Source organism: Electrophorus electricus, chromosome 16, assembly GCF_013358815.1.
Source record: "Electrophorus electricus isolate fEleEle1 chromosome 16, fEleEle1.pri, whole genome shotgun sequence".
NCBI classification, from domain to species: Eukaryota; Metazoa; Chordata; class Actinopteri; order Gymnotiformes; family Gymnotidae; genus Electrophorus; species Electrophorus electricus.
Window position 1 is genome coordinate 7,261,994 of NC_049550.1, and position 23,771 is coordinate 7,285,764.

Here is a 23,771-nt window from a genome sequence, read left to right on the forward strand (position 1 = left end):
TCCTTCCTATGGTCTTCATTTGGATTCCTGCTGATGCAGAGAAAAGAGATCATTCACTGAACAACTTTTAGTACAATCAGCCATAACTTTAAAACCACCTGTCTAATACTAGCTGCGTTCCCAAGCTTAGGCTGCAGCCAAGGTAGGATGGGTCGTTGGTAGGACTGTCCTGTGAAGACTCCTTCTTAGTAACCTATTGGTCACACAAATCAAACAGTCTAATGAGACTGTGTGGTGACATCACCAGAAAGGTCTCAAACTTCAACCTAAACTGATAACTGGGATTAAAAATAAATACACCACTAAGTAAAATGTATGATATTTTGGTTAGGATTTGCTATGGGTAGCTAGCCAACAAGCTTATGTAGTATGATACACTATATACATATAGCTATATACCTCTGATTAAAATACTATCTATGGGCAAATGCTTTAATTAATCATTCATTTTAGGTAGCGAAGAAGAATTCAAGTACGTGATAATACATTTTTTCACATCAACTTCAAGATCTGACTGTTCATTTGCTGTCTAATATATCCCACCCTTTTGCCGGTGCCATTGAACAAGATAATCTAATGCAGGAGGCAGAGCCTTTTCCTATAAAGCTCCCACACTATGGAATAACCTTCCTGTAAATGTTTGAGACTCAGACACGGCATCGATATTTAATGCTAGGCTGAAAACCTACCTGTATTGTCAGGCATTTTATTAACTACTTCTCATCTTAGGTAAAGGTGTAAATCTGGGAGTCCATGGGCATTGAGAGTTATGGTAAACTAGGATGTTATGATGCTGTCATTTTACCTCTCACTTGTCACTCAGGTTTGTTGACTGATAGCGGCAGAGTGCTGCTGTTCCAGGGTGCCCTCACGTCTGTGTTTCTTTGTTTTTTTGTGTTTCTTGTGGCTCGATCCTTTTAGCTGTGCCGCCATAGCTAGATCTGCCAGAGTCCATCTTTGCACATTATAGTTCCCTAATTTACACACCCTCATACCTGGACACGCCTAATAATCTAGGCTCTCTTTCTGCCGAGGTACCCCTACCCCTGAAGTCGTGATGTTACTCTCTTGGTTCCTCTCAAGGTTTCTTCCTCATGCTCTAAGGAGATTGTCTTTGCCGCTGTCACCCTTGGTTCCTCACTGGCTGCTTGGACTTGAACATTTGTAAAGCTGCTTTCTGATAACATCTGTTTTAAAAAGCGCTATATAAATAAATTTTGATTTGATTTGGTCTGATAATCAGTGTTATTCAGTTCACCTATCAGTGGTTTTAATGTATGATTTTAAATATTACTTAATCTTTAGAAAAAATTACATTTTCCATTCAATTCATTATTGATTTAATTTTTTTGCTGAACCTGTTATTCTAATTAAATCAAGAGTTGCTGTAGATGCCTCACTGTTACCAGTGTCTTTTTAGAAGTTGTGAATTTTAACTTTGCCATGCTACTTTGCCCCGGCCTATCTGACCTATTTTTGACATGGGAAACCCTTGTCCAACTACTTTGCCAAGGTTTAAAGCTTCTTTAAAAAAGTAACCTGTCTGTTTAGCTGTCTTCCTGCCACGTGTAGTGCAACCTGTCTGACATAGACACCAGTACAATACAGATATATATGACATCTCACCCTTTCTTTTTTTTCTGGGGTGCAGATGTATCATTACCTGAGATTAATACAATGTTTACACAATGATCACATTATGTGTGCATATCCAAGAGTAGTCAAGGGTGCATTATAGAAATTTGAAACCTTAGAAACTGCCATCCTCCTCTGCCGACCAACACAAAGACTGACACCCCCAAGGTGAGTGCAGTATTTAATGTCTGAGAAAATGTGCATTAAACAGAACAATAGTTGTGTAGATCAATATACAAAACATTAAGCAATTGACTTCATTTGGTGCCTTTGTAGCTACATGTAACACTCATGGCATTTAGCTACAGTAAAGTGATGGGTATGCTTTACTGCTGAAACCCCCCTGTATCCTCAGGCTACAGCACTGAGGTGGAACAGTCAAGTAAGGGCATGGTACCAGCTCTTACCAGAGGCTGTCATAGTTTATCATTTCAAGAGAAGGTACAGAGATAGGAGGTGTGTTGAAATTCACATAAATGTTTTAAAAAACACAGAGTCCTTGGAGCAAAATACTCTTCCACCAAGTCATTCACCTTCACAAATCCATTGGTGTTGAGCTTTGATGGAAATGTTTCAGTAAACAACTGACAGTGTATTTGTATTTGGTGTATGGTTAACCTATGGGAAAAGGCTGTCAATAGAAGGGATAGGATGTAGCTCAGTAATAAAAATCCTCTGTTACGATTCAACCAGCAACACTGGATTAAATCGTGCAGCAGAATTCATTGCAGTGTTAGCATTGCAGAATTCAAAGCAGAACTTATTAGCATTAGCACTATTAGCACTTTTATCATGCCTGGTGCTGTCCAGTGCTTGCCTGCATTATGGGTCTTAAAACATTTCTAAAAGATGTGTGCCATTATCTCTCACTAGTGCATCCTTAGACATATGGATCTTCTTATTGTGTGGCTATCACCAAAACGAATTTCAAAAAGCATAAACCTCTGCTCTGACAGAGGTAAGGAGGCTGTATGAAAGGCAGAAATCTATGTCATGTAATGGTGAGTGTATGCACAGTGTACCTGAATGGGTCTTTTACATTCATTGTTGGTTCACTGTGTTCAGTTTCAACACAAAGAAAAATTAAATAACTTGATGTTAAGGAATTACCAGAGATAGTAGGGTGAAATTTCTTCCGTGAAACAATCTCAGATACACCTGGAAAACAGATTTACAGGGAACCATTGGGTACATATTTTTCACAGACATTGACATATCGGTCATAATGATTTGTGGAGACTTCAAGCCACAACATTTTTAAAAATCATTTGCTGCAGTTTAGCTGACACACCAAAGTTTAATGTATTTTAGTTAACATACTTTTCATTGAAAGAATGAGAAACGGAGAAAATTAAACTGTTGTCCAGTCTGGTAAATAACTTTCTCTGAGAGAGAGCCAGTGAATGAGAATGAGGACAACTCTGAATCTATGCAATGACTTTTAGAGCATTTTTGCATCACATTAGTTATAATCAGATATTTTAAGTAACATAAAGAAATACACTGAGTGATGTTAGGTAGGTCTACTTATCTATAGGTTAGTATAGTCATTTTTTGTCCTTTTAAAGTCATTGTCTGATGGTAGCCTGTCTTCTTGTAATGGGCTGATTCTCTGTACAGCTGTGACATGTTTCAGGTAGCCTATGTCATAAAACACTTGCTCGGAAAAAAAGATGATTTTAATATAAGACAGCACAGAGGCATTAATCATGGCAGCACAGGAACAAGCTCTGAATACCAGATCAATAGAGGCTGGGATCTACCACACCAGGCAGGGTCCCAGATGCAGAGTGTGCAAAGATGCCCCTAAGACAATCCAGAACACAACATAAGATGCAAGCAGGCAGAGCGTACATGAAATGGCATATTCAAGTGGCAGGCATAGTATACAGAAACATCTCTGCCGAGTATGAGCTGGAAGTTCCAAGATCAAAGTGGGATACACCCCCAAAGGTGATGGAGAATTACCATGCTAAGATCCTGTGGGATTTTCAGATACAGACAAAAGAAATGGTAATAGCTAACCAACCAGATAGAGTAGTAGTGTATAAAACAGCAGAAGAGGACCAAAGTGATAGATGTTGCAGTCTGAAGCAATAGCAACATCCGGAAGAAGGAAAACCACAAACTTAAGAAATACCAAGGGCTAAGAGAAGAGCTGGAATTGATGTGGAAGGTGAAGGCAAGTGGTTCCAGTAATAATTGGAGCACTAGAGTCTGTGAGCCCCAAAGTGGGAGAGTGGCTCTATCAGGTTCCAGGAACAACATCCTAGATGATAAGAGTACAGTCCTGACAGCAGCTAAGATACTACACAAGACCCTCAAGCTCTCAAGCCTCTGGTAGAGGACACAAGCTCTAAGGAAAAAAGACTGCCCGGAGGAGGCTTTTTCAATGGTATAATTATTTCTTGGCCTCTTTATTAATACAAACAGAAAATAAAGCAAATGTGTAAACCAAATTTAAAAAAAAAAAACAATTTTCAGAACCCCCCTTCGCACTAAGCACTTCTTGAAATATTTTGGGGAGACTGTCCTGAAGTTTTCTGAAGTAATCTTCTGGTACTATTCTATTCAGGTTCCATTCTGTTTAGATTTAAGAGAGCCAGGTTCCTCCAGATTGCTCAAGTGTAAGAGGAGGTCACACTAAATACTTGACACTGTAGCCTACAGAAGCTGTTTATTCAGATTTTTTCTGCTTTTAATACTGCATACAGATTTCCTGTATTTTCTGGCTGTATTCTAATCATAAAGGTTGAAAGTCAGTGGGCTGCCTTCAGAGTACAATAATGATGACAGCAGTGGTACATTACAACTGTAAAACATTTTTACATACAGCTAGAGAGTATCTCAGTGATCACTTTACGCTTTCTAACCTTAAACAGTATTGCTGCAGATCTATGAAAATCTTTGTCTTACACTGCACATTTGTCTTGCTCTGAGATACTTGACCAACTTTACATGTTTAAAAGAAAACCCCCGAAAGCAAGTCTGCATGCGTCTAGACTTGATGCCAGTGGAACCTTGCAGCTGCATAGAGACATCATGGAGGCATGTGTGTAAACCTGCCACTAGGACGAAAGACAGGGGGGCTCATTAGTCTCCTTCATTAAACAGAACACATGGCCACTAAGATCCATATGGTTGGTGTTGCTGAAAAGCTGGCATCTGTCTTTGTTTGTCTGTTCCAGAGAGACTTAAGGTCAAAGCAATCTGTTTTTTTTTTCTTCCCTGTTCTCACTTGTCAGAGACTTCCTCCCATAAGATATTATGACAATTACATCTTGATCAACAAATACTAAAATCCTGGAACACTTATCTAAATTCAGAAAGTCTAATACGATTTCAGGTAAGCACACACCACAATACAATGAACTGGTTTTGCAGTTTTGTGCACACAGAAAATCTAGTCCTGATTTTCCATAAATGAGTCCATAAATTCCTGTATATAAAATGTATTGTCTGGAAATTATTATAGCAATTGCTCAAGTCAGGCACTTGTACCAAGAAGACGCTGTACTTCACAGTACTAACTGAAGCTACAATACCCTATTTTGTCCAGCAGGGGTCAGATTTTGCCAAGAGGTTTTTGAAACCACTGCCAACGCAGCATATGTTGATTGGTCGTTGAGCCAATTATTAACAGGTGTGAAACACCCCTAATCACTTCATAACCGTTCTGCTGCTTGTTCATGTGTTACTTTGAGTGTTGGCTTGGGTTGTAAAATTGCATTGCAGATATTTAGAGATGTACAAAATATTCTTGAAAGCTGCTTTGATCCTTATGGTCCTGACTTATAAGGTGGACACCTACCCATTAAAGAATGATGGAGCTAAGTGTGACAAAGATTGGAGCAGCCTGGATAAATCCTTATTTGGAAAAGATGCGACACTGATGCTAGAACAGGATAGCCCAACTCCTATGGTACCTCTAGCCTTGCGGTTGCCGCAGTTTCAGAAAATACTGGCTTCTGAAGTACACAAAGATCTCTTCAAACCAGAGAGAAACAGTAGACCATTACCTGATGTGCTGAAATCTATACTGCTGCCACCAGCCCTTGTTAAAGTGAAGCCTCCCAAGACTTCTGTGCCAAAAACGATTGAGGTTTTGTGCCATATTGATCGCATTTATGTGAGGGTTTTGAAGAGTATGTTTACCAACCAAGATGCTTGGAAGTATCTCAAAGTGGGAACGTGCCCTGTGAATCAAGTCACAGCGAAACATTACTTCTTTCTATATCATGTCAATAGCTGTAATGTAAAGCGTGAGGTAGGTTTGTGTGTGCATGTGCAGTGTGTGGGAGAATATTTATAGAAATAGATGATATTACTGTCCAGTTTGCATTATTTTTGCTTGTTTTTTCAGACATTTTTCTACATAGTACTTTAAGTGAGTTTTTTTGTAATATTGTCAGTTAACTTCCATTTCCCCCTGGCCTACATTTTACAGGAAAATGCAGACCGTGTAACTTATTCGAACACACTCCACTATGAGCCAATAGTTAGTGGGCCAGTTGTCTGGGAACTGCCATTTTCTGTGCCACTGGAGTGCCACTACAACAAGTGAGAACTTTTCTTCTTCATCCTCTCTCCTTCTACATTATGCTTTTTCCTCTCTACCTCCAAAGCATCTAAATGGTGATGCTTGCTTCGCAGGCATCACCGTGCCTACCAAGTTGGCTTCCGTCCTGAAGTAACAGTAGGAACCATGTTCTGGAGCCTCAGAGCAGGGTTCTCGCTCACATCTGTAGATGGTATGGAACAGTAGTCTTCAATGCGTGTTACCTAAAGCTATATTTCTGTCAAATGTTTGAGCAGTTTGCCCTTGAAGTGCTTAGGGGTTGCATAGTGCTGTAGAGTCTCATTACTACCTCAATCAGATCTGGCAAATGAGAGACTGTTAGCTGCTCGGTAGGCATCTTATCAACCAGGATATTTAAAGGTCTGTGCTGTTAGCACAATGGCCTGTAAACCATAAAGCATGGGGCCAAACTAAGTTTGTTGGTTCCTTTTCCTGAGTTTGGTTCCCCTCCTCCCTATGTGTTTACAGGTTGTGTATATTTTGGGGAAGACAAAACGTGTCCTGCAGTAAGAATCGGCTACTACAAAACGTAAAGGAAAACTGAAGCTCTATATGGGTTTTAAAAGCATGAATTGCAACTTTTTTGTTCTTTACAGCAACCTGGATGTCTCATGCTCATGGGCAGAGCTATGTGATTGGCCAGCCTATGTTCTTTGAAGCCAGAGCTCCTCGTCATGAGGAAGGAAAAAGACTCTATTTGGACAAATGTTTCATCACTACTTCCTCAGACCCTGAATCTACACCTCAATATGTGGTGTTGGACAACTATGGGTAAAGAAACTGCTGATGCTTGCCTTTAGTTTTAAGTTGATCTTGTCAGTTGTAATGCACTTGGTGGCCTGAAAATGTTTATTGCATGCAGATGCATGTTGGCCAGTGAGGGTGCTCAGATGAAGTTCTATGCAACCAGTGAGAAGAGTACAGTAAGATTCTCTTTGAAAGCCTTTATGTTCAAGGACATGATCTCCCAGTCAAAGAAGGTAAGTATAACATAAAAGTAATATCACCTTACTGTCTCTCGCCATATCTCTTCTTTTTTTTTTTTTTTTTTTTTTTTTTTTTTTTTTTTATTGCTCATTCTGTGTTTATAGAATTTTAAAATTGGCATGTCTGATGTTAATGAATAATGATGCTGGAAATATTTCTTCTGGCTTTTTATTACACTGAATTTCATCAGTACTTTACAGTGAGAGATCCAACAAATTTTGTATTGCAAATAAGTCAAGAAGTTTGATTAATTTCATTATCAGCAATTGGCAGATGTCCCTTATCCAGATTAAATTGCATGCGTTTCATAGTGGACAGCATGTTGTATGTGTCCCAGATGTGTATGTGAACCTTCCCCAGATGATGTTCATTCACTGCGAAATGTCTGTGGCCCCGGAAATGCCAACTGCAACCACAAAAGCCTGTACATATGATTCAAATAACAAACGGTGAGATTAAAAAAAAGTTACAACACAAATGCAAGCATGTTCTCATTGATTGTATGATATCGCTGGTAAATTGTGATGACATTTGTGGTTGTCAGGTGGTCTGAGCTGTATGGAAATGACTCCGTCTGCTCTTGTTGCGACACGTCGTGCTCCATGCCGGAACCCTCGGGTCAGTTGATTTTGCTGTGAATTTCACCAGGCATCTCTGACATTCCTGTAATGAGGTTTAATGTTGTGGAAAATGAGGAGGCCTTTGCATGTAAATTGAGTGTTTTTGGGGTTTTTTAAGTGACTTAAGTGCCATGGTGGTAGCTTTGGTCCTACTCATCTTAAATGTCATGGAATACTGTAGTAGTACTCATATATTTCTTAACTTGTAGGTACAGTGACTGCCAGTGACACATGGGAGCTTAAGGAAGACCGGGTTGAGGCGGACCAGGCACCTGCACCAAGAACTTTTTCAAAGGAGACAGGTTTAGAGCATGCTGGATTTGAGCTGGTCTCAGATCCCGTGGAAGAATGAATGAATGGTCTGACATTAATAAATTTGTAAAAAACAAACAAAAAAAGCAAGCATGTATGTGTACAATATATTGAGTGTAAAGAGAAGGGGAAACCTAACTTTCATGTTATCTTGATGCAGTTGGGACAGGAGTGTATACACATCTGTACACTAGATATTAAGTGTAGTGGACTCGTGAGCAGATGTGTCAACTTGCCAATTAATGTTAAAATAAGTGCTAAACAAATCACTTTACCACTATGCATGCACAGTAGCACACCCCCCCCCCCCCCCCTGCCGCCAAGTTACACTTTCTGGATATCCATCATGCATGGATGTCTGACAAATACTGAACAAACGTGTGGACATTTTGGCTAAATTAAGCTTTAGAATGTATTTCTTTAAAATGGCTAGGGTATGTTTCACGCTGCGGCTTTTACAGTGCAGATTACAGCCACTTTCTTAAATTGAGTGGGGAAATTCTGGCAAATCTTCAGAAAGAAGCTTTTGCCTTTTGTTCTTCTGTTGAGCTCGTCATGGACGTGTATTCATGAATAAGCACAGGAGCGTTTCTCACCAGCTCCTGTAAGTGTTGGATTGTTTTCACATATGATTCTGTATTTGAAGCCAGTGGCAGGAGAAGGTTTGTAGGCTTTGCTAGCTGAAATTCTTCAGGAAGACCAATACCATTTGGAACTAGAGGGTTCCCAATTAAAGCATGATTGAGTTTTCTTGCATGAAGCCCCTGCTCCAGAAATGTCAGCATATCGATTAATCTCTCAGCTAACTGGTCACATTTCCATGCTATGGGCTTTTTTACTAAGAGCAGATATAACAGTGTAGTCTTTAGGTGGTAACTTGTAAGCCCACATTTTCCTGTTAGGCTAATTTGCTGCTTGTGCAGGAATGAGAGGATTTGAAGACATCTAATATGGCAGGAATTGTAGGGAAGAGTTTTTTCCAATTTTTGGAGAAGAGCATTCTCACAGCCAGCAAAAGAAATGGGCCAGTCAATGTCTGAGAGGCTACTTTGGTTTGAGGACAGATATGAAAGCAAATTGACTTTAGAGCCTTTGACTTGGACGACAGGCACGATATTAAAGAGAATCGCTTTTCCTGATCTGAATCGGACCTTTAAAGCCCCAGGAGCTGCTTGGTTTCTAAATGTTAGCTCAAACTCATACTTGTGACTGATTTCTCCCCAAGCTTTGCTAACAGCAGTTCTGAACCATCTCACTACTTGTGCTTTAGAAAGATAAGGTGTATTCTCTCGGCACAGGGGACCACCAATGGCATCTACGATGGTACTCTTCATTTCAAAATGGGGATGAAGAAGACACAATGTATCATCATCTAGGTTCCCACTGCTGCAAGGGCAACCTGTGAAAGTGTTTTCATTTTTCATAACTTTGATCTTGCCACAACCTGCAACAAGTGAGGCAACATTCTTATCTTTCCAGAATTCAAAGTTAAAGCCATATGATCTTGGTGCTGTAAAGGGTACATACAAATCACACACCATTCTCTTGCCTGTAGCCCAGAGCTCATATAAACTCCCCACACCAACAAAGTCTTCAATTTGCATGTCAGTTTCTTTATCGCTAGTTCTCCTCATGACTTCTAGAAGTTCATTTACAAAACCTTCCACAAACTCGCACGCTCGCCTGCCTATGTTTGGAGGGATTTGGACATGCTGTTCATAAAAGCAACTTAAAACATCATGGTCAGGAAGAAATAGTTTTGGGAATTTCTTGTTGTCTATGGTGGGAAAAATGGTTCCTGAAGTTTTCAAGCCTCTGCCAAAGAATTTCCATAGAATACGGATCAATGAGATCAGGGAAAGGGCTTTCCACAAATACCAAGTATAAGCATTCTCTGACCCAGGGTGTTGCATAGACTTGGTCTGTACTTGGCCTGTTTGTGGTGTCTCCTGAGAATCCAGGGGTCCTCCTCGATAAACCCCAGATTTTCTCCCGTTAAGTGGGGCCTCTTTCTGAATCACCTTGACTGTCCTTCCATTCATCTGCATTTGTGACCCTTTGCTGTCTTTTAACAATTCATATTCAGATGGATGCATGTCTGGTGAGGTTTGAGACCATTGGTATAGGAATTCATAGATCTTTTGAAAAAATGGCTTGCCTTCTTTGGAAGTCTTTTGTTTCACAGCAGTCTGCTTTTGGCCTAAATTGGTATCCTTTTGATCACTGTGAGTTTTGTTACTTAAAGGAGGTATTTCTTGAATTTGGTTTTCATTTAGTGTGTTCACATCCTGAACAATGTGTGGGAATTCCTTCTTGTCAAGTGTCACTTGTTTTTCAGGACTTACTATTTTATTTTCTTTTGTCAGGATGTGCATGGTTTCCTCCTGTCCAGCATGTTCAGTTTCTGACATTGCCATTTCCATGGAAGAGAGATTCTGGTCTAGTAGAGAAGCTGTGTGATTTATATTTTGGGCCTGTTCCGATACATTGTCATCTGAGAGAGGAGCTGTTTTTTCAGTCTGTGAGTTATCCAGATTGTTCTCTACCATCAGCTTCTGGTACAAAATATCCTGGTCTTCCTTTGGTGGCATTTGGTGTTCTTGTGTCTGTTCTTTGCCATTTGGCAGGATTTCTTGAACATCTGACTCCTTTGTCAGTGTGTGATGGCTTTGCGACACTTCCTGAACTGAATGTGGTAGCTCTATGGCAACAGAGGGCACTCGCTGTTCCAGTTTGGCTCCCTCCTGTAGAAAATGCTTCCGCTCTTGCATGCCCATGGTGATGTCATCATCTAGCTTCTCAATGACTGTGTAATCATCCAGGCATAACAGACTGACTAAGACCACACACATTCGTAGAAACATCTCCTCCATCCTGCAGCCAAATTAAATTTTTCTCTGTTAAATATGTTATACTTGCACTTGAATGAACTCAAAAGAATGTGCATTAGTGCATTCAAATAAAATGGTACTTTTGAAAAAAGGGGTATTGAATTCTTTAATTGATTAGACAGATGTTTTTTTTTTCTTTTATACAGTATATGTATCATAGAATGCAATATGCTGTACATTGTGTTTCATATATCTTTTTAAAATGTTCATTTAATATTGAATCTAGAAGATTTACTAGTCGATCCAGATAACACACCACACAATTTCCTGGTTTAAAAAAAATGGGTGGCTTCCTTTTTCACATACTCGCTGCATTCAAGTAAAATACTTATTTTTAAAATTAAGGAGTAGTAACTACTTAATTTTCAGGTCACCTACCTGTACCCTTTTTGTTTACAGCCAAAGGCGATGGAACATTTCAGAATCTACATACGAAAGCTACGTACAACACTCTGTACAATGATTTGAACTGTTGTGTGTCTTGCTATAGAGGATGTTGCTATTCAGATCTAGACTGATTTTGACAGAACACTTCCTGAACTGTTTCCTTTCTGTTTAAAATGATCTGTTAATGTAGTTTTAGTGACAGGCTTGATGAGATGACTTGGATGACTGCTTGAAATATACTGAGAGGCAAAAAGAAAATTTTAGCACTGACTAGAAAAAGTATTGAAGCAAAAAGATTTTTAAAATAGTAAAAATTAGTCATTGTACTCTTCTCATTGACATGCATTATTTTCTTATAGTTTATTATCTTTGCTGTTGTAATAGTTGATACCTTTGTGATTATATTTTTATGTTAATATTATTCATTACTTTGATTTTACATTGCTCTATGTTGCACAACCACAGAATGGTGCTGAGTATATTAGTTTATTCAAAAGCTAAAATATTTGAATAGGGTGAGGCAAGGGCTGGGTCACACTACCTAACCATGGTTATGCCATCTATCTAAAGCACTAGCAATGCACTGTCACTTCATTTACATTTGTTTTTATTATTTATTGAGTATGCTTACCAAGCATGTATACAGTGAGTGCTGCCCATTCTTTGTATGTGTGTAATGTTGTCCTGTCTTGTGTTAATCCTGTTTAGTAACTGCAATATGTTCATACGACAATAGAGCTGTGGCTTTTGAGTAAAGCAGAGATTCATAAGAATAGAATACTATAAAAAAGACACAAAACATTTTAACCTTGCCACTTAATGTGTGTATAAGATGGAATAAAATAATGGGAAGTGTGAGACGTTACAGAGGTGCATCATGCTGTATTTTTGATCAAATGAATGTTGTGGACTAGGCAGTGACGTCACATTACATGGCAAGATGTGGGTGTTGTGTGGAGGGTGGAGCAGAACGGCGTAATGTGGTCATCTTTTTTCCACTGCTGTAAACTGAATCAGAACATAAGATATTGTGCCTGGGCTTGATGTGCATTTAGTAAACTCCTCCCTTCCCATTCTCGCTTATCAGTTTGGAATGAAACCAGCCTGCTAAACACCTACTGAAAAGTTTGTAAGTAGAGCAAGTCTGTTTTCACTTTTGAAAAAAGGAAAAGTAGAACTGTGTTTCTGCAAAAGTTTTGTTTAATCTGTTTAGTGCTTAAGTTAGTGCAAACTTTTGCTATCTTCAAATAGAACACAGAACACATATGACCCTGCTCTAATGCCCATTTTTAAGAGATAAGGTCATTTAGCAAAGCATGTCATAACATCTTTTTCCTTCGCTGACAGACTTTAATAAAACCACCCTCCACACCAAAATGGATAAGTTTCGTATGATGTTCCAGTTTCTCCAGTCCAACCAAGAGTCCTTCATGAATGGTATCTGTGGTATCATGGCTCTGGCAAGCGCTCAACTCTACGCATCTTTTGAGTTCAACTGTCCTTGCATGCCAGAATACAACTACGCCTATGGAATTGGCATCCTAGTAGTCCCGGCTATCTGGTTCTTCCTGCTTGGGTTTGTCCTGAACAACAATGTATCCATGCTAGCCGAGGAATGGAAGAGGCCGGTGGGCCAGAGAGGCAAGGATCCCACAATTCTGCGCTATATGTTCATCTCTATATCACAGCGATCGTTAATTGCCCCCGCTGTTTGGATTTCGGTCACGTTGATGGATGGGAAGAGCTTCCTCTGTGCATACAGCATGGACCTGGACGTGTCGCAGTTTGGCAATGCCACTGGACACAGGCTGTCAGAAGAGCAGCTCATAAGGATGCTTGCCAAAATCCCATGCAAGCATATATTCGATGGACAGCACATTTTATCCAGGGAAGCAGCCACCAGGTACATACGGTGTGCGTCACAGGTATGGGAGTCTGAGAGCTAGTCTTGCTGTTTTCATGTTATAATACTACTTCACCCAAAAATAACAATATGAAAAGAATGAACAAGGGTCTCCTGGTTAGCATGGGACCATAATAGCATGAAGCTAACCAGGTCATTGAGCCTGTTATTTATTATCAGCTCTATCTTTTGTGTGCAGTACTCGTTTAATGTGTCCCTTCACCTACCCGTGTTTGTTGCTTTGTCTGCATCTCTCAAAATTCACAGGCGTTTGGTTGGATGTTCCTGTTGCTCATCACAATAACAGCCTTCATGATTCGTGCCATCCGCCCCTGCTTCACCCAGGCAGCTTTCCTCAAGACGAAATATTGGTCGCACTATGTTGACATCGAGCGCAAGATGTTCGATGAGACCTGTGCAGAGCATGCCAAGAGTTTTGCCAAAATTTGTATCCAGCAATACTTTGAGAGTGTCAGTGGTGAAATGCATAGATTCCACGGTGCGGGCGACAGTGGAAAAAATGGCAATGAAGACAATGATAAGCATACAAGTGAGGAAGATAAACTGCTGGGGATTCATGCCCAGGATGACATGAATAAAGTGCTGTGGAACTGGCACACGTGTAAGCCAGCACTGAGCCTTAAGAAAGACGGTCTCAGCACCGATGCTGACAGGAACTTCGTCGCACAGCAAAATGACCTGCTCAACAAGGAAGTTAACAAGGATGGAAGTGTAGGCCAAAATGGCTTCAAAATTGGCTACGACAGCACTACTTTTAACATGGGTCAAAAAGGCTTTGAGCATGGATACAATGATGCTAATTTTAGCATGGCCCAAAGTGGCTTTCCAAATAGCTATGTGAATGGTAAGGCTAACATGAACCACCAGCACTTTGTGAATGTGGATGGCCACCTATTGAACAGTACCGAAAAGAAAGAATGGGCTGTATACTACAGCAAAGTTTGAAAATCTCAGCATTCCAAACAGGAGCACTAGCTGTCTTGTGCCTGAAAAGAATTTATCCCAAATGTAGACAAACAAGTTCATAGATGAAAAACTAAAAGAAAAGACACCTTAGACCTATGTAAAGGTCTTAGAGGATCAAAAATAATCCCTACAAACTGTGGATCATTAAAAGCCGAGTCTTCATTAAAATACTATCAGAATTAGACTCTCTGTAGCTTCAAAATAAAGTGCCTACATTACCTCATTGAGCTGAACTGAATGAGAACTCAGAGCACTTTGGTTTGTCCTATAGACAAACTAAACTAACTAAAGTTCGGAATTATTTATTGCTCAACTAGAAACTGAAATTCTATTGTTGTGGCTGGTGTGCATTAGAGGGCGTTGTCCCATAAATGTTATAAACAACTCTTTTATCTCCCCAGACATGTCATGGTTAAAAGCAGCTTAGCCTGCATTGGATGAATGTCCACAAAGCATCACAATGTCTTGGACAAAGATCAAAGGAATTTCTCTCTGTTGTGTACTACACTTTGTATATTATGTCCTCCTCTGAGTCTGTTCTGAAAGAGAATGTGCATTGCCCTCAAACCTATGCCCCTGACTCTCACTCTCTCTCGCAAATCAGGGCAGGGAGATCATTGAAGAGACACACTGCTTTTCATACTGATGGAGAAACAAGGTCATTCTTTGCATATGTCTACTTTTGTACAAGCTTTGACAGACACATGAGTTTCCTTTAGGATTTCAGACAAATTGGGAATTCTCTAGGTATTTATGTTACTAAACATGAATGTATCTACAGCTGCAATCAAAATTAACCACCATTGCAAATTAATCTTATTAGCAAATTTTTAAAAACTTTCAGCTGTTTACACTAAAATAATCAAACAAGAACAATTTAGAAGAAGGTTTGTTGACTGTGACATTTGACTGCTTGTTAGAAATATGGCTAAGTTAAGAGAGTTGTCCAAAAAGGTTAAGCGAAGAAATCATTGCCTTGCACAAACAAGGAAAAGCATACAAAAATGCAAAGGCACTGAATGTTCCTAGTGATAGTTGCGAACTAGAAACACTGTCTACACTGCCTGGATGTGGCAGAAAGAGGAAGCTATCATCAGCAGCCACAAATTCCAGAGGAGGATTAAAGGTCTCCATGCCCGAACTCCAAGATATACATGTCTACTGACCCAAAAGCACGAGAAATGGCGGCTCCAATACTCTAATAACAGAGGTTTGGGGATTCTGTTCTGTGGTGTGATGAAACCAAACTGGAACTTTTCGGGGCCGTGGATCAGCGGAATATCTGGAGGAGGAAGAATAAGGCATATGCTGAAAAGAACAGTCTGCCTACAGTGAAGCACGGTTGTGGCTCGGCAGTTACTCTGGCTCTGGAAACCTGGAGCACGTAGAGGGCAAGATGGATTCAATCAAGCATCAGAATATCCTAGGAGAAAACTCCATGCCTTCTTCGAAACTGAAGCTTGGGTGTCATTGGACTTTCCAACAAGACAATGATCCCAAGCATACCGCAAAGTCCACCAAGGCTTTGTTTTACAAGAAGTCGTCTGACTTGAACCCCATAGAAAATCGTTGGTGGGATTTGAAGAAGGCAGTTACAGCACGCAAACCAGTCAACTCGAGGCTATTGCCCATGAGCAATGAGCTAAGATTCATCAGGAACTCTGCTAGAAGCAAGTGTCTGACTATGCATCACATTTGCAACAGGTCTTAACAGCAAAAAGGTGTGCTACTAAGCACTAAAGATGCTTGTCATGAAATGTTTGAATCATTCTGAGACTGCAGTAAACTGGCATTTTGTGTTGAATTTGGAGAAACCAATTGTTATATTACTTGTTGAGCTATTTAAATTATTCTTGTTTAAATGGTTTATTGCAAACAGCTGAAAGTTTTGTAAATTTTGCTAATAAATCTAATTTGCAATGAGGGATGACTCATTTTTATTCCAACTGTATATGAGAACGTGTGAAAGAAAACAAATGGTACATATAGTAGTATGATTTAAAAACAGTACTAATTATTTGTGGATGGATGAGGGACGATTGATGCACATATAATTTGATCACAATTTATGTGCAGCTGTTGGTTGTGTGACTTTTTAATCAACAGCTCAAGCACTGTCCAGACATTCAAGTATGTTAAACATTAGCAATTTTCAGCTAATGGTACTCCTTGATACAATCCATAGGTCATTTAGTAAAGACAATAACGAGTACCTTCCATGACATAATGGCAGGGGGGGTACCGTCGGCAGCTGTGCGGTCCGTTTATATTTATGAGAAGGAGCAAGGCAAAGTGATATCATCTAACATACCATCATCAATTAGTAGGTCAATCACATTCACAGCACCTGAGCTTTGGCAGTTTATCTCTTTTTTCTTTGTCTCTTTCTCTATGTAATACGCTCTCCTTCTTGTCCCCTGCTTTGTTTCTTCTGTCTGTTGTTGTTTTCGATGTTTTCGACTGCACATGCAATATCAGTGCCTTTTTGTTGCTGCAGTTCACTAACACACACACACACAGAGGGAGAGAGAGAGAGAGAGAGAGGGGGGAGAGGGGGAGAGGGAGAGAGAGAGAGGGAGGGGAGAGGGGGAGAGAGAGGTCATCCTCTGACTGCAGTCACCCCTAAAAAAAAGGCAAGGGGGAGAAAAGGCGAGCGCGAGAGGGCGATTGGAGGAAGGGAATGACACGCAGGATGGAGGGAGGGAGGGAGAAAGAGAGGGAGTGGGTGAGCGGAGTTGCGAGGCAAACCGGCGATCACGTGAGCAGAGATCTGTTTACAAACTGAAGCTGGGAGGCGTTAGCAGAGAGGAGCAGGACACGGCAGAGCTAACGCTCTGGAGCCCAGCAAAGACCACCTCGATTCACCCACATACACACAAACACACACTCTCTCGCCACCCAGGACCCCTTTTGCAAGAATGAGGAAATCTGGATAAACCGAATACTATTACTGGTCATCATGGGGTTTTTCTTTTTTTTCTCTCTCCTTGAAGGAGGACTGAGAGAGCAGATGGTTTGAGGCTAAGAGAAAAATACTCCCCCACAGTCTGCATGCAACACGGTGCATATACATGCAGACGCGCACAGACAGTGGGGAAATACAAGTCTCGTCTTGAGGCTGTGGGAAGGGTTGTATGCTGTCCTTTTTGTTTCGATTTTTTGGAAGGGGCCTGCGTTCACTCCAGATAAGGAATACTTCTTATGTATAAGCCATTTTTCAGAGAAAGAGAGAGACGACTTTGAAAGAAGAACGAGAATAACAGCAAAGAGGGACGAGGCTTGTAAAAATCTTTTGTGAGAGGAAGGTGGACAAAGGTTGTTCTCTATAAGGGTTCTTTCTAGATTAAGTGTTGCTTCCACTGTCAATCTGTGCTATTGTTTCTCAAATAGTTGGGCACATATTTTTAGGTCACTAGACAATAAGATGCAAGTATCACCAATGAACTACAGCTTATATCATATTTTGTGTGTGATGACACTGAGCATGATATAAGATATAAGATTTTGTCTTTAGCTCTTCGACTTCGACTGAGACATTCTTCAAACATAGGAAGCGAATATCAAGGACATGTTATGATCTCTTTGTCTCTGTGACAATGCACAGTATGTCAACAACACAAGAATCGAACAGCGCATGAAGTCTTTTGTTTGTCGATACTGTCGACAGAAAGGCAAAAAATAAAAAAAAAATGAATCAAGTAGCAAAGCTAAAATAAATATAACAACGCGAGTTATTGCTTCAAGCTTCCGCAGTTTTTACTTCGCACCCTTTGTGATTCAAGACCGACGTAACGGAGTCCGCAGTTTGCCTTGCTGAAGATTATCGCGAGTAAAAAAGGCGGAACTGGCGGTTTGGGCACCACTTTCTCGTGCTTTCGCTTCGGCTGAGAACCTCTGAATTTACGGTGCCAGCGTTTGGAGTTCGATTACATGCAACCATTCCAATGGTGTAACGGTGAGTGGATATACATAACTATGAAACACAAGTCGTCCTTGCTTTGTATTAATTCTGTTTTCACATTTTACAATGTAAATATTTCTAAATCCTTTGTTCATATAAATTTAAATCAATTTTTAGGAGTATATCTATATCAAAATTGTTTACATATTCCAGTTCAAGTTTAATTTAGAGATCAGTTCAAGTTTCATATATATATATATATATATAAATCAAGATCCTTTTATAATTTACACTGCTCAACTATGTCATATTGGCTTGAGTGTCATTATCCAGTGTTTTATTCAAAATGCCCAAAGCATTTTTTCCCCAGCATCAAATATACCACGAGTTTAAAGCAATCTCAGTGTAAGCACTGAAGCTCAAGTTATATAGAGTCTATCTGAGGGCAACCACTTCACTTACTTGCTTTCCAGAAAATAATTTACTCACTTTGGGTATAGTATTAATGTATGAATGAAGGTAACTAATAATAAAGTCCTAAAGCTATGAATGGGGACCCTTATAAAACAATCTCACTCACAAATACACACCACCTGCCTGTCCCCCAACTCTGTCTCCCAACCCCTCACCCACACCCCCAAGGGCCAGATGGTGGTTTGTTAGAGATGGTGCCACAGTTGTCTGTGTTTGCTTTGTGCATAGCTAATTACCCAGACTCCCCTTGGCACAGTTTATATGGACAGTCACTGGAAAGTCACTGGTCCTATGTGCCAAATATTTGCCTTAGTTTTTATGATCAACCAGATTCTGGCCATTACTAATATGAGCACATGTATGTTTATGTGATTGAATGTGTGTGTGTGTGTGTGTGTGTGTGTGTGTGTGTGTGCGCGCGAGTGAAGGCTGCCTCTGTGGTCTAGGGCTGCAGCGTTCAGACTGCGATATGACGTCAGACGATCTTTACCACCTGCCACTCAACGTGTATGTCATTGTTCTGGGCATTGGCCTCTTCATCTTCATGCTCAGTGTCATCTTCTGCTGCTACCTGTTCAGGTGCATGCACATACACACACTCAGACCCACCCTCTGGTGGGAGCTGTCCCGATGAGACACCATGCTCAATTCTGCTAGTGCCACTTCAGATAACAGTCCACTACCAAATACACAGAGAACAACTCAAAAAGTACTGACATTCATCTGTTACATTAAATCCCAACTCTTGTAAATTCTGTGAATTCATTACACAGAACACAATCTCAGTACTTCTTCAACCTAAACAAACATACAGACCACCAAAAAGAGCAGACAGGACTTTTTGCTTACCCTACATATATACCAAAATAAATAATTCATACAGTGGTTCAGACATTACCACTTTTGGTTCCCCCATGTTGGATGGTTGTTTGAGTTTAACTGTATCACTGGCACATATACAGCAGGAAGTATAAGTAATGTTGCCTTTGTGTTTTTTGACTCTGCAGGTTGAAGCAGCAAGATACTAGACAGCAGTACAGCTACAATGAGGTATGGTAATGCAGTGAGTGTGCTGCCCCTTGCTCCTACATACTCCTCCAGACTGGCCTATAGTCCCCCGTACTCCTCCAGACTGGCCTATAGTCCTCCATACTCCTCCAGACGGGCCTATAGTCCCCCGTACTCCTCCAGACTGGCCTATAGTCCCCCGTACTCCTCCAGACTGGACTATAGTCCCACATACTCCTCCAGACTGGCCTATAGTCCCCCATACTCCTCCAGACGGGCCTATAGTCCCCCATACTCCTCCAGACGGGCCTATAGTCCCCCATACTCCTCCAGACGGGCCTATAGTCCCCCATACTCCTCCAGACGGGCCTATAGTCCCCCATACTGCTCCAGACGGGCCTATAGTCCCCCATACTCCTCCAGACGGGCCTATAGTCCCCCATACTCCTCAGTACTGGCCTATAGTCCCCCATACTCCTCCATACTGGCCTATAGTCCCCCATACTCCTCCATACTGGCCTATAGTCCCCCATACTGCTCCAGACGGGCCTATAGTCCCGCATACTCCTCCAGACTGGCCTATAGTCCCCCATACTCCTCCAGACTGGCCTATAGTCCCCCATACTCCTCCAGACTGGCCTATAGTCCCGCATAGTCCTCCAGACTGGCCTATAGTCCCCATACTCCTCCATACTGGCCTATAGTCCCGCATAGTCCCCCAGACTGGCCTATAGTCCCCATACTCCTCCATACTGGCTTATAGTCCCCCATACTCCTCTAGACTGGCCTATAGTCCCCCATACTCCTCCATACTAGCCTATAGTCCCGCATACACCTCCATAACCCCAGATACTCCTCCGTTCTAGCCTATAGTCCCGTATACTCCTCCATACTGGCCTATAGACCTATACTCCCATATACTCCTCTTATACGGACCTATACTGTAACACTGGTTTGATACTTGCAGGCAGATCACAACATGACTATCCACTATGTGTCTTCTAGGCATTTTACCCATCTGGGAGCTGAAAGAAAAATCCAATATGGGTTTTCTAAACATGGGTTGAAATCAGTTTCTGCCCAGTCAAAAAGTGGTTTCTCATGAACTAATGGTGTCGTGAACATCTGAAGTCCTGAGGAAAAAAGGAAAAACAGAGTTCAAAACCTTAAGTCTGTTCTCAGAATTTGCCATATGCAACAAAGTTTTATATAAGGCACTTCTAGCTTTTGTATTGTTTATAGCTAGACTGCACTGTTTTATAAGCTCACCTTTTTTGCATAGACATAGTTTTCTTTTGAAGTATATACTGGTTTTATCCAAACCAGTCAATGCAGTATATAATTACAGGTCTGTAATTATTACATTTTATTACATTTTTTAGCACAAAATACTGAAAATTAAATATTGAGACAAGAATCAAAAATCACATTAAACCTAAATATGTGTATAATTACACCCCAATTACAGACTGAAATAATTATGCTATGGTATTTCTGAAATTCTACCAATGCGCAGGGATTGTGGGTTAAGGGCAGTGGATGTAAATATAGCATAAGTTCTGTAGGCGTCACCATGAAACCCAATCCAGCGCCTAACAGACGACCTTCACATGCGATACAGTAGGCGTGTATGTCTGGCACACTGGCATTACACGAGGCTTGTGGCAAACGCGTAAACACATCATCTGCTGCTTCATTTCACAGGCCAAACATGAACCCACAGCGCGTTGGATTTGTGAAGAGAAATGAGCATATATCAATTTTAAGATGCTGAACATGACTTCTGAGAGTAGATGTTCTGCTTGTTGAGAAGCCGTCATATTTGGGTTTCCTGTGGTGAATTTAAAAACGGTGGTGGCACTGTGCCCTACCTACGCAGATTGCTCAAGACATTTTCCTTCCTGGTTTTGTCTGAACAGGTGGTGCTGAAAGGTGCAGGAAAGAAGCTGAGCCTTCTCGGAGTAAGTGTTTGGTCTCTGATGTGGTTAAAGTATATGCGTTCACATATAAACCATATTTTGCAGCTTTGAGGAATGAGGAGTTTGTGCATGGTTGGTACACTTCCTTTCTTCCATTTACCCTGGTTTTCAGACCTCAAGGTGGAAATCTAACTGTGTGTACAAATGATATTATCTCTGCTATAATTTTAGTATCTTTGTGGTAAAAAATAAATAAGTGCATATATATATATATATGTGCACACACAAATTATGGCATTTAGCAGATGTTTTTATTCATAACTTACAAAAGTGTTTTGTCTTTTACTAATAAAATACATCCTAGCCAGTACAGTAGGTTAGAGTTCAAGATACTACTGAACTAGAATACTGTTGAAAAACTGGTGTCAATGCTGATGCTTAGAGTTGCAGATATATAAATATATATAAATCCACACATATATAAATCCACTCAACTCTCTCCAACCAAATAAAAGGCACAACACGGCAATGGCATGATCAGGCTCAATTACATCTAACAGTAGAGTCTGCAGTGGAAGCTTCAACATTGCTTACGTCTTCCAACAACAGTGTCATTTGTGTCTCCGTTGCCTTCTGCAGCAGCCCTGCGCAGTGTGTCTGGAAGAATTCAGAGCCCGGGACGAGCTGGGCGTGTGCCCCTGCTCCCACACCTTCCATAAGAAGTAAGAAGTGGTTCTGGCAGCCCAGACTATGTGTAGAGCAGCATGCCGTAAGAGCCCATCACTGCTGCACTGCAGAACGAACAGTTTGCCCTCGTGTCTTGGATTCTTCAGCAGACTACAGGAGATGAGTGAGGGGCTCTGGAGAGGAACGTGGGGCAAGGCCAAGTCTTATACCAAGAGCAGATAAAATATCAAGAGTACCCTGTGACAAGTTTGGTGTCAGCTTCTGTTAGTGCTTACGTGTTTGTTATTTGTAACTCTATGCTAAATATGACATATTTACAAGTAGCCTGAGGGTAGCTAAAAGCTTTAAAGGCATACTCCATCCAAAAATGCTAGTGCTGACGTGTCCTGTCAGCATTATGTGAATGTAAAATATGCAAATTAGCTCATGCTACCGGATCCCCAAAAGCTTTTATTCGCTGTTAGCCAAGTTAGCATTTCTGAGTATTTATGGGTTTGTTTTTTTTGTCTTTTTTTTTTTAAACTGGGATCAGGTGCCTGCTGAAGTGGTTGGAGATCCGCAGCGTCTGCCCCATGTGCAACAAGCCAATCACGCGGTTGCACAATGACAGCGCCCCACGGGGGGCAGAGGGCCCGCAGGACCCCGAGGAGGTGTGACCCCGACACACCTTACGACCCCAGAACTCTGGCCTGTGGCCACATTCATCATCTCCAGTACTGCCACCACTGGAGCACAGGCGGTTGGCCTCCCACTACCCCAGGAGGAGATCAGTTAGAAAATAACCTCCGTGCACACCAAGCACCAGAGGCCTCACACACTGCCTGCTGCACCATTACATAGGAGCAAAGAGCACTACACGTGCCTCCAGTTGAGAACTAGCACCCGATTGGCTAAAGCCAAAAATAGACACCCGTTTTACACATTTTGTGAATAGAAGAGTGTTCTTCAGCCAGGCTCAAGCAGTGCATTATGGGTAAGGTTGGAGGTCAAGAGGGAGGTAAATATGCTGCCAGTATGCCTGGGGGGCGTCTCTAAGCAACCAGCTAATGAAAGACAACATTGAACTTGCGCGACTGATGACGAGCACTGCTGCTCACTACAACAGTACTTAGCTACAAGGAGGCATGGTCTAACCACAAGGGAACCAGTTTGCTATGCACTGAGATTACATGACTGTAGAGAGTAGGTAAAGTGTATTGTCTGTTTGACTGGTACAAGTCTTTACTTGGGTCTTGTCTAGTGCTTAAAAGAAGAAAATATTAAGACATGAACTAGTAACCAGCAGTTACCATGTACTTCAGAATTACTGAATACGCATCAGTCTCAGTTGACCTTTGGCCTATTTTACTTATTTTGTATGGTTTAATGTTATTTTTTTTTTTTTAAATAAAAAGTCATGTTTGTGTTTAAGTTTGTGCTTATATCCTTTGGTTAAACCAGGGGAACTCACGTTTACACTCACAAATCACAATATTTTTCCT

The 23,771-nt window shown here is 41.0% G+C and overlaps 4 protein-coding genes across 4 annotated transcripts; 3 read left to right on the plus strand and 1 right to left on the minus strand.

Moving 5' to 3' along the window:
• Window positions 1–5,380: 5,380 nt before the first annotated feature.
• Window positions 5,381–8,445, plus strand: zp3c (zona pellucida glycoprotein 3c). The gene is made up of 9 exons (XM_027005570.2): window positions 5,381–5,469; window positions 5,545–5,902; window positions 6,083–6,195; window positions 6,289–6,386; window positions 6,811–6,985; window positions 7,077–7,194; window positions 7,562–7,650; window positions 7,746–7,819; window positions 8,031–8,445. Exons 1-9 carry the CDS (start codon window positions 5,381–5,383, stop codon window positions 8,171–8,173), a joined length of 1,257 nt encoding a protein of 418 aa, XP_026861371.2. The 3' UTR covers window positions 8,174–8,445.
• LOC113574566 (inositol 1,4,5-trisphosphate receptor-interacting protein) lies at window positions 8,443–11,501 on the minus strand. The gene is made up of 2 exons (XM_027005569.2): window positions 11,403–11,501; window positions 8,443–11,007 (listed from the first exon to the last, which is right to left on the minus strand). The coding sequence occupies exon 2, from the start codon at window positions 11,004–11,006 to the stop codon at window positions 8,646–8,648; it is 2,361 nt and encodes a 786-aa protein (XP_026861370.2). The 5' UTR covers window position 11,007; window positions 11,403–11,501; the 3' UTR covers window positions 8,443–8,645.
• Window positions 11,502–12,787: 1,286 nt separating this feature from the next.
• LOC113574613 (calcium homeostasis modulator protein 1) lies at window positions 12,788–14,280 on the plus strand. The gene is made up of 2 exons (XM_027005640.2): window positions 12,788–13,336; window positions 13,582–14,280. Exons 1-2 carry the CDS (start codon window positions 12,788–12,790, stop codon window positions 14,278–14,280), a joined length of 1,248 nt encoding a protein of 415 aa, XP_026861441.2.
• A 2,790-nt stretch (window positions 14,281–17,070) lies between these two features.
• zgc:175214 (uncharacterized protein LOC557610 homolog) lies at window positions 17,071–23,700 on the plus strand. Its single transcript, XM_027005627.2, has 6 exons — window positions 17,071–18,256; window positions 19,105–19,255; window positions 19,684–19,726; window positions 21,604–21,645; window positions 22,243–22,325; window positions 22,823–23,700. Exons 1-6 carry the CDS (start codon window positions 18,232–18,234, stop codon window positions 22,944–22,946), a joined length of 468 nt encoding a protein of 155 aa, XP_026861428.1. The 5' UTR covers window positions 17,071–18,231; the 3' UTR covers window positions 22,947–23,700.
• The last annotated feature ends 71 nt before the right edge of the window (window positions 23,701–23,771 follow it).